Consider the following 16462-nt stretch of genomic DNA (forward strand, 5'->3'; position numbering starts at 1 on the left):
TGTCAGAAACACACCAACTGAATCTTTAAACATTTATCAAGGACTAACAAGGCTGTTTGCATAGATCTGCCTGGTTTATTTCCATAAGAAAAGAAAAGAAAATGAAAGTATGACAGAATTGAACTACTCTGCATTTTCCAGTAATATATTATGTCTCTTATTCAGTACAATACTTTCATGGTGTAGAGAAAAGATCCCCAGGCTGAGGGATCAAGAGGTCTGTGTTTCTACTCAACTCTGTCACTGACAGTGTATGATATCAGACAAACCATCTAAATACTAGACCTCACTCAGAATGTCTCTTGTCTCTAAAATAGATTTTTAATAAATCTCTGATGCTATCAACAAGGTAACCCCTCCTTTAGTGGATATAGCACCTCACAATGTCCACTAACAACAAAGGAAGTTCTCTGGTCCATTTCTTTTGCAAATTTTCTAGCAGAGGTTCACCCAATGTATTGGAGGACTTCCTTTAGAATTCATGACATTGAATAGATACTAATGGTGTACCTAAACCATGCATACATTATTCCGTGCACTCAATACATGATGATAACAGACAACATAGGTAAACCACAGGAATAATGCCTAACCATCTTTGAAGAAAATGAATAATGGGGGCATCGTTCTAGCCAGTAGAGATGAACAAAAATCTCATAGGCTGCCTTGAGAGGAGATAGTGAGTTCTGCCCCACTGGAGAGTCTTCAACCAAAAACTTGATGGTTACTTGTTAGGAATTTTAGAATGAAGAATTGCTCTTGGGTAGAGTTAGATTCAATGGTTTCTGAGGTCATTCTTCTCAAATTCTATGATTCTATGATTCTTCTATGAGAAGAGGCCACAGTGACCATTTAGTCCAATTCATAAGTGAAATAGAATGTTCACCACAATGTATCTGGCAAGTGATCATCTAGCCTTTGCTTTCCATTGAGAGGAAATCCACTTTCACCTGATGCATCTCAGTCTGCTTCTGGGCAGCTCTAATAATGCTAATCAGAGTAAAAGGAATCATGAAACCATCTAATCCAGGGGCTCTTAACCAGGTATCTGTGGATAAATTTCAGAGGCTCATGAATTTAAAGAGGAAGAAAAATTACATCCATTTTCACTAACCTCTAACTGAAAATTAGCATTCCTCACAATTACAAATGTAAATAAATATGTAAATGAGATATTATTTGTAGAGTAGTTTGAAATCTTTAAGGCATTATATAAATGCTAATTATCATCACCATCATCATCATCATCATCATTAACTATTTAGATAACAAAACTTTATTCCATGAAGAGTTCTAAGAACTTTCCCAGACTGCTAAAAGGATCCATTAACACAACAAAAGGGTTAAAGACCCATGAAGAGTTCTATCAGTATTGAAACAATATCCTCTGGACTATAGCTGAGAAATTGTCATCCAGCCTTCACTTATAGGATTCCACCTGAGAGTAGGACCTTGCTAAATCCATAAGCAGTCTATTCCACTGTTGCACAGCTATCATTTGTAGAGCTCTCCCTCCCCCCATCTTTATTACCTGCCCATCAAGCATAATTCTTCCCCTTTATGATTTCTATCCATTGTTCTTAGTCCTGGCATCTGTGGTCAAACATAATGAGTCTATCTCATCCTCTCTATGACTGTACTTGAAATACTTAAAGACAGCAATTCTGTCTCCCCTAAGTCTTCTCTTCTCTAGGTTAGACGTCTGTAGTTCTTTTAACCAGATCTCAAATAGCATGGACTCAATGATCATCTACCATCCTGAGTGTCCTCCTCTGGTTCTGTGTTGGAATGAGAGATGTCTCCTTCCTCATTATGAATGGACAGTGAGGAGCACTTTTCCTCTGAGATTCTAAAAGAGAGAGTTTATAACCTTTGGGAGCAAAGTTACAATGAATTTCAACTCAACTGTAGGCTGCCTTGAGAAACTCAAGTGATTTGGCCTCCTATCTCAACTCTCATAAGGAGCCACAAATTTCACACCCTCAAACTTTCCCAAATTTGGCCCTCAAAATAGTCCCTTCTAGCCTCAGACACTTACTAGATGTGTGACCCTAGGCATGTCTTGCCTTATTTTTCTCTCTGCCTCATTTTTCTCATCTGTAAAATGGAGATAATGGTAGCATCTACCTCCTGGGATCTTTGTGAGGATCAAATGAAATAGTTTATAAAGTACTCTGCAGACCTTAAAATATTAAATCTAGTAGCCCTAGTACTGCTGTCATTGCCATCATCAGCATCATCATTATTACTGCTGTAATAAGTGTCACTCTCTCTCTCTCTGTCTCTCTCTCTCTCTCTGTCTCTGTCTCTCTCTCTCTCTGTCACACACACACACACACACACACACACACACACACGCTATTGAGAATGCCTGTTTTCAATGATCACTGTGACAATGTATGTTCCTATGGCCAACCTAGTAAAGACTCTTACTAAACTTAGCTAAGTTGGCCTGAATTCAGACAATACACAGAAAATCCATCACTGTGTCCATGGGAAAAATTATCTGCAACCATATAGGCTGAGTTTCTGATTAGGCTTTGATGAAAGTGAAAGCCTTTCTTCAAGCATAATTCCTTCATTTTGATTCCAGTGGTCAATGTATGTGAAAATATTGACTGAGTCTGTGCCCCTACCATGAGTTACATATGAGTCATGCAACATTTGGCCCAAGTTTTGGAAATGGAAACATGGTATCACTTATTCATGAGCATTAATGGTTTTAATGGAGGAAGATATTTTTTCCACTCAAACAGCTGTTCTGTAGCTTTAGCTGTGATGTACATCTCTTGAAAGAACATGCTACAAGGGCTCTTCAAGAGATGTTTTCATTCCTTACCTCTACCATATGATGTTTCAAGATTTTAATTAGCAAAAATTTTGAATATTAAACCACTCATGAACAATCTTGGGTGCAAATGGCTGTCCCCAAGGACACGGAAAACAGGAGCAAGGTGTATTGCAGAGAGGGTTGTACTTGGGGCACCTAAGTAAAGATCTGGGTTCACATCTAGCCTCAGACACTCACTGACTTCCTCTGAATAAGTACTTATTCTCCTAATAGAGATTACAATCACTTTATAATATAACATCTCTTAATCTTACAGCTAGAGCTAGAACAAATCTCAAAGGCCATCAAGTCCAGGTGATTCATTTTACAGATAGGGAAAATGAGGCCCAGGGAGGGTAAGTGTCCTCTGTTCTCCTGTTTCCTCAGGCATGAGGGGAAGATGTTGAACTTGATAGACTCTATGGCTGTCACTTCTGTCTCTAAAACAATAATTCTGTGAACTTCCAATTGCTTTTATTTTTTTTTAATTTTTAAAATTAAATTTTTTTAAAAAAATTTTTAATGATATATACCTCTGAGAGGTAAAACCGCCTATATGCACTCTGCGCTAGTCAAACCACCTGATGTCAATAACTGAACACTGTACTCCACATGTGGTGTACCTAGGGCAAAGTAAAGTGGACCTACCGCCTTCTTGATTTTGGAAACTATTCTCAGTGAGACCATAATCCTGCAAACAGATACTTATGTAGGTGAAAAGTCCCATTTATGCTTTGTACCCTAAGTCTAAAACTCATAGAGTCATAGATGTAGAGTAGAATAGAGTAGAGGTAACAGAGTCCAACTCCCTCCATTTTACATATGAGGAAATGAAGTTAGAGAATTACATTAGCTACCCAGGACCAACAAGCTAGTAAATTTCTGGATTTTTAACCCAGATCTTTTTTTTTTGTATTGTTCTAAGTGCAACATTCTATTCATTATAGTGTATTGTGGAGGGTAATGGGAAATACAGCATTTAATTCCATCATTAAATACCATAATCCAGGATACCTTAATCCATTGGGACTAAGACTTTTGGGACAGACTGCATTTAAAAGAGGAATCTGCAATCTCACTGCTTCAATGAGTCATACCCTCTACTTTTACACACTGAAACTCCTTTCATATTACTCTACCTATTCAATGAGTTATTATGACCAAAAAAACATCACCTAGTACCCAGCTTTTTATTGATGAGACTCTCTGAGATTCTTTACATGACCCCATTCCTCAAGTGATTTAAACCTGGTAAAATCTTCCTGAATTTGAATTTCACCTATAGACCTTTGGAAAACCCAGGATCACCTACAAGGTATGTTGTCACCTATGAGTCAACCAAGAAGGACTTTGCCAGAGATATCATTAGAAACCACGTTTGGAGTACAAAAGTTCACAGTCTCATGAATCTAGAATTAGAAGTGATTTTAGTGATCATTTGGTCCAGCGGTTATCAAATTCAAATAGAAATGGATCATTGTCTCCAGGGATATTGAGTTAGAAAACCACACATTGGCATCGTCTTTGCTGCATTTTTATTTATTTTGTTAAACATTTTCCAATTATGTTTTAATCTGGTTCAGGATTTGAGAGTTTTGCAATCCAAGGTTGACATCTCTGATTTAGTCCAATTCTTTCATTTTACAGATGAGGAAACTGAGGCTCAGTGAAGTTAAATGAGTTGGACCCAGGGTTTGAAGTTAGGTCCTCTGACTACAGATCAAACCCTCTTTCCATTGTATCCTGTTCCTTGCTTATATTATGAAGAACTTATTTTCCAGCTTCTGAGGAGGAAAAAAAAGGGAGGGGTGTAGCTTGGAGGAGGTAGAGCAGGAAACTTTTTCCCTTTTCTCTCATAGCTATAAAAGATTCAGGCACATCCCATTTGGGGTCAGACGAGCAGACAATGCCTGGGAGACTAGTTTTAGTTAGGGCACGAATGAGCTGGAGAGTATCCAAAGGAGAGGAAGGAGGCACATAGCTGAAAGAGCTTTGGATTTCAAATCAGAGGACCAGAGGGGAGTAGTAAACCAGGATGATTGTGAAATATCTCCTGTCTTGCCTCCACCCCTTGCAATCTTGGATTTCCTTCAAGACTCAGTTTGAAGGCCAACTTGTACGTGAAGAGCTTCCTGATCCCTCTGTTAGTGTTTGGAATAGAGTGCAGTGCCTACAGTCACAAAGACCTAAGGGTCAAATTCTGCCTCAGTTTCTTATTAACTGTGTGACAATGGGCAAATCACTTGACCTCTCTCTGTCCCAGTTTTCTCACCTGTGAAATGGAAATGATAACACTGACCTCCTTTGGGTGTTGTGAGGATAAAATGAAATAATATTTGTCAAGTGCTTTGAAAACCTTAAAATTCTATGTAAATATCATCATCATCATCATCATCATCATCATCATTACCCTCCCTTCCATAACTGCCATGTATTCATTCTTTTCCTTTAATGTATGCATAATGCTGCACACTCATACCCAAATGAATATGTTTCCTGCAGGCAGGAACTTATATTTTTGTCTTCCATCCTTAGTCTTTAACAGTTAAGAATTACTTGTCGATTCATCGATTGATCAAAAATGGATTTAACTTAAATAAGAATAACACCCAGCCTTCACCGCCCCCCCATCCCATTTTCTAAGCAGATAGAAAAGATACTTGTCTTGGACCAGATTCAAAGATCCTGAGCTGGAAGGGAACTCACAGGTTATCTGGCACAACCTTCTCATTTTAGACTCGAGGATGCCAAGTGCCAAAGTGATTAGAATGACTCTTAACAGAGTTTGTAAATGGCAGAGTGCGAATTTGAGATCTGGTGCTCTGATCTTGTCTAGGTCAGGGCACTGGATTCAAAGCCCAGCTCTGATGCTTCCTAGGCCATGTGCAAGTAACTTGACCTCTCTGAGTTAGTAGGATCAAAGATTTGGAGCTAGAAGGGACATTGGAGCTCATCTACCCACTCATTTTACAAGTAAGGAAACTGAGGAACAGATGTTGAAGTGACTTATCTGATGAATAAGTGGCAGAGCCAGGTTTTGAATTTAAGTCCAATTTTACTATCTTTCTACAACATGATTATGTCAATTATTTCTCACTTTAGTCTTAGTTTTAAATGAGTATATAGATCTCATCTCTTTAGTTTTTCTTACCATTTTCATCCTTATCTCTTATTTCCCATATTTCAATATTGTATTTTAATTTTGCTTCCCCCTTTTTCCTCCTAGAGAAATGATATAACATAGAAGAGATTCATGAATTTCTGAAGAATGGGTATAAAACGCTGATACGAGATTTTCCATGGTTTGTGGTGAGGAAAGTGCTTTGTGCAAATCATAAAATGATAGAGAAATGGGAGGACCCAGGAGAAGTCCTCTTTTCTGTAATTGTGTTGAAGGTTCTCAGTGCCTTTTTGGAGATAGAAAATCTAAGAGAGATAGCTTGGGGGTGGGGTTTGGTGTTGCATCAGTTCCACAATTTTGAAAGATAATCTAATGCCTATGGTCATAATTAAAAATTACAAGCATTCGGGGGGGCATTAGAAAAGAAGGAGACTTACCTGGGATGTCTATGATGGAGGGGATTGAGTGTGGCCATAATGAGGCCAGCATTCGATTGTGTTGGGCAAGGCTGAACAGGGGCAGTGGTCTTGGATGGGAAGGAAGCAAGTGGCACTGTTACCTGTGCCCTGTAAATTCCCAGGTGACCATGGCTCAGAAAAAAAACTCTTCTGATAGAGGACAGCAAGAGAGGAACAGGTAGGGGAAGCATGATCCTAGTTGGTGGTTTATGTGTTCTGGCCTTGGACCAGAGCTCCAGTTATCCCACCCTAGTTAGGGCTCTGCTAAGACTACAATAAGGGATGTCCCTACTTTCCTTTGGGGAGTTTTCCTTAATTTGGAGAGTCCACTACCACTTTCCAGGAGTTCCTACTACCAGATTCTTTCATGTAGGGTCAGACTAGCAATTATTTTGTTATTTAGTCATTTCAGTCGTGTTCGACTCTCCATGATCCCTTTTTGGGTTTTCTTTACAAACACACTAGATTAGTTTGCCATTTCCTTTTCCGGCTCATTTTACAGATGAGGAAACTGAGGCAAACAGGGTTAAATGATTTGCCCAGGGTCACACAGCTAGTAAGTATCTGAGGCTGGATTTTGAACTCATGAAGTTGAGGCTTTCTGATTCCAAGACCAGTGCTCTAACCACTGGACCATCTAGCTTCCCTCTAGCAACCTTACCACATTCAGTCTACTGTGTTTTTGCTTTCATGCTTTTTTTTTTTTTTTTACCATAATAGAGATACTGGAAACTGGCTTGATTGCTCTGGAGTATTCCCCACAACAAACCAACAGCTTTTTTCATTAGTAAGCAGGCTCTCAGTTGCTAGCTGAGATAGAACTACAAAGGCAGCATCTTCTGCAGTCTTAATGGCATTAATTAAGGTGGGCTGACAAAGGGGAGAGAGGGTGACATGAGACTGATGAACATCCAGTGGCCAAGAGAGCTGACCCTATTAAACTATTATGGAAAAGAACTCATCTTACCTGCTCTGACTACAGATAACCCAGCAAAATCCATTGTATTTTATTCACTTTCCATTGTAATCTAATTACATTTCTTTGTCTGTTGGCTGAACATCATGCTAAGCAGGTCATTCTGGCTCCGGGACAAGGAATGAGGGTTGGAAATTTGATTTGGAGTGAATATGCGATTCATTAGAATTGGGATTAGGGACTGACCAATTCATTCCTATTCCTGAAAGCTGTGTGCGAGTCTGGAGCCAAGCCTGTAACAAATGCTGCTTGCTTAGAACTGGCTGTGTTCTGAAACTGCTTCCTTAGCAAACACCTTACCCTTGTCTGAATCATTCTTATTCTAAAATTCTACCTGCGCTCCTCACCCTCTTCCTCCTCCTCAAAAATGAGACTAAAAAGCAGAAGTCTCTGATTATTTGTGCACTCTTAATGTTAATGTTGCGACGTGATTGTGGAAAGGATTTCCTATAGTGAACGCACTAAATGCAAATCATTCGAAAACCTTTGATTGCGTCTCTAGACTATGCCTATAACATGTGCAGCCAGAGAGGTAAAATGCAGTTTATACCACACAGTCCAAATGTTCGGAAGATTCAGCACAGAAGAAAGCAATTTACCGTTAGCATTAGAGTTAATATCATTGAAAGCAAACCAAATGTTCTTATCCAGCAGAGCGTGGAAAATTCATCCTGTACCAGTCCCTGGTTTCAAATTAGTAGATATGTCTCAACTCTTCACTTTCTTTCTTTATCATTTTCTTCTTTATCTCTTATTTTTATATTTCAAAACTGTATTTTAATTTAGTTCCCCACCCCTCCTCCTGGTGTAAAGACATGTGATAGAGGAGAGATTCATGCACACTTAGTTGCTGGCCTAATCTTCTTCTGTTAAGGGAAATGAGAACTGTAATTGTAACTTGTTTCAAGAAGAAATTTTCCCCTGCCATGGATGCCATCCGAGAAACTGTCTTCCTTGGGAACCTGAAACACCATTGATAATAATAATAATAATTCTGCCCTATGGGGAATTTATATTGGGTTTAAGAGAAAAAGAAACAAAAGGATAAGTCAGTCATCTGGTTTTCACCCAGTGGCTAATATCGTTGTGCGTTCTTTCATGGGTAGACAACTGCTTAAACTGATAGAAAGTAGGAGGTTTGGGAGGAGGGGAAAGGGACCATAATAATGTCTTAAGAGTGGTACGTACCAGGAAATAGACACATGGCGTCTGCCCTGCCCCCAGGAAGTAAAAGAGACTTCGGCCAGTCAGCAGGAGATTTCAAACCATTTCTCAGACACAAAGGCCACAGGAATTAGATGTCGATCAGAAGAAGAAGGTCTGCAGCGAGCAGAAAAATAGGCTTGCGCGTGCTGGTACATAACACACAATAGGCAAGCCAGGTCAGGCCTGCTTCGAAAAAAAGCAAAACTAGCTTCTTTAGAAGAAAGAAAGAAAATGAAAATTCCCTCTAAAGTAATGCATTGGATTGGCTCATTGGCTTTTCTGAAATAAAGATATATCTTTTATTCCTCAGCCAGAGGGTTATTCTGACCAGTTAACTATTTCCCATATTGAAAAACTTGAAAGGACAACAAACCTAATGGCCCTGTAACATTTAGGATACTATGCAGTGGGCCAAAAGGGTGCGTTCCACCAGACTTGTGTCATCTTCCCAAGTATTTCTGCTCTTGGAATCTATTTTCTTTGTCAATTTGTACCTTAAGGAAAGGCCAACACTCCAGAAAGTCTGGGACACAGAAGAAGTTTCAAATGTGCATCAGTTGGCAAGCATTGATAAGGCACATCATTTTTCATTGATATTTTCCCAAGGCCAATGGTGGGGTAGGGATGGTGCAGAGAAAGTCCAACAAAGCATTACCTTAGGGGAAAAAAAAGCAGTGAACCCTGTTCCAACGAATGTTTTCTTTTTTTTCTCCCCTGTAGGAGATTCCAGACAAAGCAGACCAGAGACATCAATGATATGCTTAAGGAAACACAGATGTGAGAATGATAGTGGGACAGAACAGAACCAAAAAGTTCCACACCCCTCTCTCACACCTCATGAGACTCAGCATTAGTTGGCTGCAGTCCATGTCTGAATCAACACACATACACACACGTACACACACACACACACGCACACACACGCACACACACACACATACAAAACACTCAATGAAATGGTTTGAAAATCCTTTTTTCTTTCAATTCTTTTATCTACTCAGCCCTCTGCAAGCCAAGCTCCCAGGATTCCTGAAGGGGATTTCAAAAGGTGTTGAGCAAAACAATTGATTGGGGGCTGCTGCTCCTGGGGTACCTATTCTGAGAGAAGGGTTTTATGTAATGAACATAATGGAGACTCCAACATGGAGAGAAACAGGAGAAAGAACGCATGTGGCAAGAAGCCACTGAAAGAGAAAAGAAAAGGAGGAAAAGAAAATACTCATTTGAGTCGATTAGACAAGGAGACACATAGAACTATGGGACAATGTTGGCCAAAGTCTCAAGTAGTTAGTCCTAAAGGTGACCTGGAATGATTGGCCTTTGAATGGACAGACAATATGATTTCAAGCAATACATCATGTTATTGACCATTTCCAAAAGGCTAGCAATAGGAACATATCCTGTTTTGTGCTGGAGGGCACTTTCCATAGTCATTAGGCTTCCCTGGTCATGCTCATACCCTAAGCACCAGTCCTCCCAGTCTCTTAGTCACCTTCTCTTTTGATTTACTATTAACATGCTCTCAGTTGTGTACCATAGCCTCATGGGATCAGAAGATCATATATTTAAAAATGGAAGGGCCTTTAGAGGCCATTGAATCCAACACCCTTATTTTACAGATGAAGTATTAGATACTCACAGAGATGGCCTGACTTTCCCAGGGTTACATTCTAATAAGCATCAGAGGCCAAATTTGAACTCAGGTCTTCCTAACTCCACCTCCAACATTCTATCTACAGTGCCGCATAGCTGCCAGGGTAACTAAACAAACTACTTCACGCTATTTTCCTGTATGCCTATTTTAATTTGATTTGGGATAAATCTTTGGGTGCCAAATTCAGATCTATATTGAGGAAATGCCAGTGAATTTTTTGAGGTGGTTAGGTGGCATATTTTTTGAAAGCATAAATAGAACAAGCCAATAATAAACAGTAGCAGCATTTAATAAAGACAGATCTAGGAAGAGAGACTGGTTGGTACTTGACATTTTAACTTTACCTGCTGTTGACATTACATTGACAGGGGCTCACAGCTCCTGGTTCAGGGAGTGGACGATAATAACCTGTTGATAACTAGAAGACCAGTAAATCCGAGGCGGCCATTTGAATTCTAGGGGATGGCAAGAGCACACACTTTAAAGCCTCACACCAGGAGAGTGCCAATCCATCTTTGCAAACTAGCAAGGGCTATATCATTGTCAATTGCTATTACTATCATGGCTACTATTATTCATAGTACTCCTTCTAATCCTTTGAATCTGGAACCAAACTTAGCTGATTGGAACTCTTAAGGAGAGAGGAGAGTACAGATAAAAAAGACCTAAGCATGCTTCTTATAGTTAACTCTATATTCAGTGCATGGTAGGAGCTATTTGCCTAATTAGCCTTGCTGTAAAACATGAACATCTGAGTCACATTTTGGGAACACAAGCAAATCTTTGTTTATGTGGCATGGGATTTGCCACGAGCTTTGCAAAACTCAACTGTGCTTGCTCCAAGGCTAAGCTTACCTGTTTCCATTAAAGGTGGTTTTATACTCCCCAGTTGGGTGCAAAGTCTCATCAGTATACACGGGCACTGAGGTCCTAACACACTCATGTGAGCACTGCAGGGTTTCATTATAGGCGGTAAATATGTCCAAGTTGCTGGGCACCCGGGCAGGAGTGAAATCCGTCAGGTTTTGGCAGCTCTCTTCTTGCTGATTAATTTTCCGTTGGTGGCTGTTTCTCCGAGTGTTTCCACTTTGTGCACAGCTAGGGGAGAATGGTGTGAAGTTGGGGATGTGGGTTATAGGATTGTGGGGTTGAATGGAGAGGAAATGAGGGGGTAACAAAATATACAAAGACATGATCAACATTTGAACGCAGGGCCTTCATAGCAAAGCATTAATTCTACATCATTTAATATTAAATTATAATTCCCAAGCTCTTCAGAAGGATCAATGACAATCAAGCAATCAGCTCACTTTATTTTTTATATCAAATTTGAATTTCAAATGAGAGCCATTATGGCAGGGAAAATTATTGAGATGAGTGGTTTAGCCATGTTATCGGGAAGCTGGAGTTATGTTTGCTCAAAGAGTGCCAGCAAGAACAATGGTGTTAACATGCTTTCCCTTCCTGATGCCTCAGTTGGACAAATAATTGAGATAGATAACTAGCCACTAAATTAGCCTATGATAGTTGAGAAACACTGGTGACAAGTATGAGAGGGGTTCAGAAAATCACTCTGGAAGCCCCTCCAAAAATGCACACACACACAAACATACACAAGTGTATATGTACATACCTGTTTACATGTGTGTATAGACATACATATATGCTTGTGTGTATGTATGTGCATGCATTTACATATCATGCTAATGCCCACACATGTATGCATATGTATGTATACCTAGGTGTGTCCCTACACATATGTGCAAATGTGTGTATATGTACAAATATACCATAGATGCATGTACATGTGTATATAAAATATATACACATGCCTGGGAGTATCTCCTATATCCTATTGGGCCTTGATGGTCATGCTCACAACCTAGGCTATCTTGCTATCATATCTCTCAGCTTCTCTTGGGATTTTATAACTTGAGATTTCTTTATTTTTAGTCCAGAGCCCCCAAGTTGGAAGCTAGACTCCATTCTATCAATATAGTATATGAAGATAAGGTTTATGGTATATCTGTATGGCATATCTGGCTTCTTATCCTAGCCTTAGGACTTTGGAAAGGACTCAGTCTGTACTCATAAGGTGGCAACTGGTAGCCTTTCCTCTCTTTAGCATCTTGCAGCAAAAAGGGATGAGAAAGAACTCAAAAATTTCCATGGTCTTTGGAATGAAGAAGACAATTGGTGATGTAGTCTCCTTCATAGTATGTAACATCTAGAGCAAGACAGAGAAACAGTAAGTTTCATCCATCCTTCCAGTAGGAAAATATCAATGATATTGGCCATTTTTCAAATGTGAGTCCTGTCTCTGACCCCATCCATGGTGGTCTCTTCCGAGTGGCCCACAGCAATGGTAAAAAGATGACAAATGACTGGGGAAGAAATGGAACCCACCTTAGGACATACTCTTCATTCTTACACTCCTCCTAGATCATAGGGATAGAGTTAAACCACCTCATTTCATACATGAGGAACTGAGAACTAGAGGGAGAAATGAACTAGCCAAGATCAAAAAGAGGTATATAGCAGAGCCAGAAGTTGAACCCAATCCTCTGATTGCAGGGACATCACTCTTTCCTTTGAGCTACCATGCCTCCCCTCTCAGACATTATTCTGCTGCTCTCTAGTCTGGGCTTTAGATCTTTGGAGAAGGATGAAGTGGGGAGGAGAAAGGGTAACATATGACACTCTCCCTTCTCCTTCAGTGTCATAACTTTTCAATGGTTTTATTTCTTCATGTGAATGTGGTGGAGGTGTTGGAGAGAAATGTCCATGACTCCTAAGGTAGGATAGATCTCCATGAGTTTCCCTATCCTAAAGCTGATTTTTGAAAGGGCAAATTTAATAACATGAAAATCCTCATAAAGCACATTGGTATTGGCTTGTGTGTGTGTGTGTGAGTATGTGCATGTGTACATGTGTGCATGTGTGTGTGTGTATGTGTGTGTGTGTGCGTGCTGTGTGTATACTCTAATTTACCCATCAGGAAAGAGCAGATGAATTTCCCATCCGTTCCAGAGTTCCCTAGGTTGATATTCTCCCCCTTCCCAATCCTGGGGCCATCACTGCATTGCTCTGTAGAGGTTTTCCAAAGAAACTCAGAGGTGACAAACAAATTATTTTATGGCATTAGACTTCTCACCTCCATTTGGACCTCACCTGAGTCCCACTAGAAATCTCTTTTGTGAAAGATCATTACTTCGGATACAGAGCAATGGAAGCCACTTTGTGTTCACAAATCAGAAAGTTCCCTCCATAGATCTGTAGAGCAAGGTGGACTCACATCATTCCTAACTTGCCAATCTGGCTGACCTCCATCTAACAGGCTCCATTAGACATCTTTGCCTGGCCGCCCTGACAATGTTCTGTCAGTACAGGGATTTTCTAAAGGTATCAAGGAGGTTCCCTTAGAGCCTTTGGGCTCATTCTTTGGCTGTGTGATACCCTGGATATTTGGTGCTGCCTTCTCTAACACCATCAACTGAATAATCAACTAGCTCCCCTTATTTGGGGATTCGGATGCCCTTTGTGCCCACCATCCAGTATTCCTCTTAGATTATTATCTGGAAAAAGCAAGTGCTCATGTAGGTACATTATACTACAACAGAACTGAGCTTTGAAGTGAGAATGGGAGAACATTTTCTGGAAGAAAAACTACCGGTAAATTGGGGTTGGGGGAGATATTAAAGGGGCTTCCAAAGTGCCTTTCTGAAGGGTGAGGTAACCCATTTTTTCTCCCAATTTCCCCAGTAAAGCAGATAGGGAAGTGGTGGTGGCAGATACATTACACCCAGTCAATCTGACCTCAAAGTAGGCCAATTTCCATAAGAAAACAGGCAAAAGCAGGGATGCCTGAAGCGAAGAACTAACCTATTTCACTATTTGCAGAGCTGATGTCGAAAGGAAAACCGGAGAGTAAATTAAACAAGCAAAGTGAACGAAATTATCCAAGGACCTGTGTCCTGGGGAAGGAATGATAGGAGGGATGGAGGGGAAAGGGAACAGAAGATAGGGGGCGTCCTAGGTTAGGAAAATCTCAGTGGAAGTATGGGAATATTCACCAAAGGTTTGGAGAAGGTAAGAAAAGGAAATGATAACTACTGAAATGGTAGGCTGAGCTGGCTCTTGTTTCTACAAGATGCTTTTGGATCAGAGAGGAGACTTTGGGAACATAAGCAGGAAGGCATCTGGGAAGCTATTTGAATATGGTTGGTGTTCAGTACAGCTCCTGCTGAGGGAGCCATGGGGCAGGATGATTTGCCCTAAATAGCAGGTGTAGCTTCCAATCCTACAACTATCCCAAGGAGTCACAGCAGAGAAGGCCAGCAAATTTAGATGTTGGGGAATCACCTAGAAAGAACAATGTGACTTGGAAAATGAAAATAGTAACGGTAGTAGTAATAAGGACACTTGTCTTATTTTTCTAAATGCCATAAAAACAATGGAATAAATTATATTCTCATAGGTCTGGAGCTGGAAGGAACCTTGGAGGACATCCAGTCCACTCCCATCATTTTGCAAAGGAGGAAGCTGATGCTTTGAGAAGCAAAGTTGATGGCCCAGGGTCACCCAGCTAATATGTGTCAGAGGTGGGATTTCAATCCAGATCTTCCTTACCTCCACATGCAGAATTCTTTGAACAAATGTTTAGCACACATTTCCCCAAGGCCCAGGGGCCTGCAAAGACAGGCACCCTACCCTGCTTTCCCCAAGCCAGAAGGGTCCTTACCAATTTTTTAAGACAAGAGTTGTAATCAGAGCGGCTATAACCATGATGAGGGAGACAGTGATGGTTATTATCTGATGGACAGCCAGACCTGTAAAGAAAGAAAGAAAAGGGGGGTGGGGTGGAGGTGGGGAGAGGAATATCCATAAAATTAATGAGCAAAAAAGGAAGGGCAAACTTTTAAAACTGAAAAAAAGTACATTAGTGTTACTTAGTTAAAAAAAATAAAATAAGTGTAATTCATGACCAGTTTTCCAAGTTCTCTGAAATGATGTGAGTCACAATGCAGATTAGGGAAGATGACAGCCACCTGAGTCCTCCCCTTTCTAGGACAAAGTGTTGGACACCTGCTGCATGATGCTGGGATCAAAGATCCACAAACGTCCCTGGGGAAGGTTTGAGCTTCAATCTCTTTGATTTTCACTAACCCTCCCTTTCCCAGAACGCAGCACTTCAGCTCACACTACTACATCTTTGTCTTTTCCTTTACCTTCTTCATCATTTTACCATGAAATATGATAGCAGAGTAGGGAGAATACTGGACATTGAATCAACCCCTCATTTCCAGCCCAATCTCTTCTTACTCAAATTCAATTTTGATGCAACAGGCAAAAATTAAGTACCAATCAATCCACAAATTTCAAGCTCCTACTCTGGGGAAGTCACTGAGCAGTATTGGGGTAACAATCCCATTAATATATCAATGAGCATTTATCAAATACTTGCTATGCATTAGATGCTGTCATAAGTGATGAGGAAGCAGGGAACCAACCCCTGTTCTCCAGGAGCCATGGTTTAAATAGAAGAGAACACATACACACACAAACACACACATGACATACATGCTCTGCATCTCATACATTTGTACATATGCATACATACATACATATATACATATATACATGTGTATGTACAGCAGACAGCAAGCTGGCGCAGTAGATAAGGTTCCAGACTTGGAGTCAAGAAGACTAGTTGTCCTGAGTTCAAATCTGGCCTCAGACATTTACTGGCTATATGATCCTGGGCAAGTTGCTTAACTCTGTTTGCCTCAGTTTTCTTATCTGTAAAGTGAGCTGGAGAAGGAAGTGGCAAACGAATCTTTGCCAAGAAAACCCCAAATGGGGTAATGAAGAGTCAGACATGACTGAGCAACATTTAATAATTCATCTTGTGCTTATAGAATTAAATTTATCCTTTAAAAATGATTTAATTAACTAATTTATATCAAATGTTAATCATTAGGGGAAGCACACTGATGGGGGCTCCTGAGATATACTGTTTGACAGCTCCCATCCCCAACAAACTAAGCTACCTCTAGGAACCTGAGGGGGAAGCCAGCTTCTCTCTGTGCTCCAGCTTACAAATCAGAATGTGGGCTGGGAGAATGAACACCAGAGCTCATGTACACTAGTATTCAAGCATATGAATAACTCCCCCATAGATGAGGGATGGGAATTGTCTTCTTCAGCCCCAGAGGTA

General features: G+C 40.3%; 1 protein-coding gene across 1 annotated transcript; it reads right to left on the minus strand.

Moving 5' to 3' along the window:
• Positions 1-8578: 8578 nt before the first annotated feature.
• Positions 8579-15068, minus strand: AJAP1 (adherens junctions associated protein 1). Its single transcript, XM_036745305.1, has 3 exons — positions 14987-15068; positions 11101-11343; positions 8579-8705 (listed from the first exon to the last, which is right to left on the minus strand). Exons 1-3 carry the CDS (start codon positions 15028-15030, stop codon positions 8633-8635), a joined length of 360 nt encoding a protein of 119 aa, XP_036601200.1. The 5' UTR covers positions 15031-15068; the 3' UTR covers positions 8579-8632.
• Between the last annotated feature and the right edge of the window lie 1394 nt (positions 15069-16462).

This window comes from Trichosurus vulpecula, chromosome 2, assembly GCF_011100635.1.
Source record: "Trichosurus vulpecula isolate mTriVul1 chromosome 2, mTriVul1.pri, whole genome shotgun sequence".
NCBI classification, from domain to species: domain Eukaryota; kingdom Metazoa; phylum Chordata; class Mammalia; order Diprotodontia; family Phalangeridae; genus Trichosurus; species Trichosurus vulpecula.

Bases quoted from the DNA above. Each gene is read 5' to 3' on its own strand.
- AJAP1 (XM_036745305.1), bottom strand. From the start codon at position 15,030: ATGGTTATAGCCGCTCTGATTACAACTCTTGTCTTAAAAAATTG. The intron at 11,344-14,986 runs GTAAGGACCCTT...ATTCTCCCCTAG, and splicing joins ACTCTTGTCTTAAAAAATTG to CTGTGCACAAAGTGGAAACA. The intron at 8,706-11,100 runs GTAAGCTTAGCC...TGCTCGCTGCAG, and splicing joins ACCACCTTTAATGGAAACAG to ACCTTCTTCTTCTGATCGAC.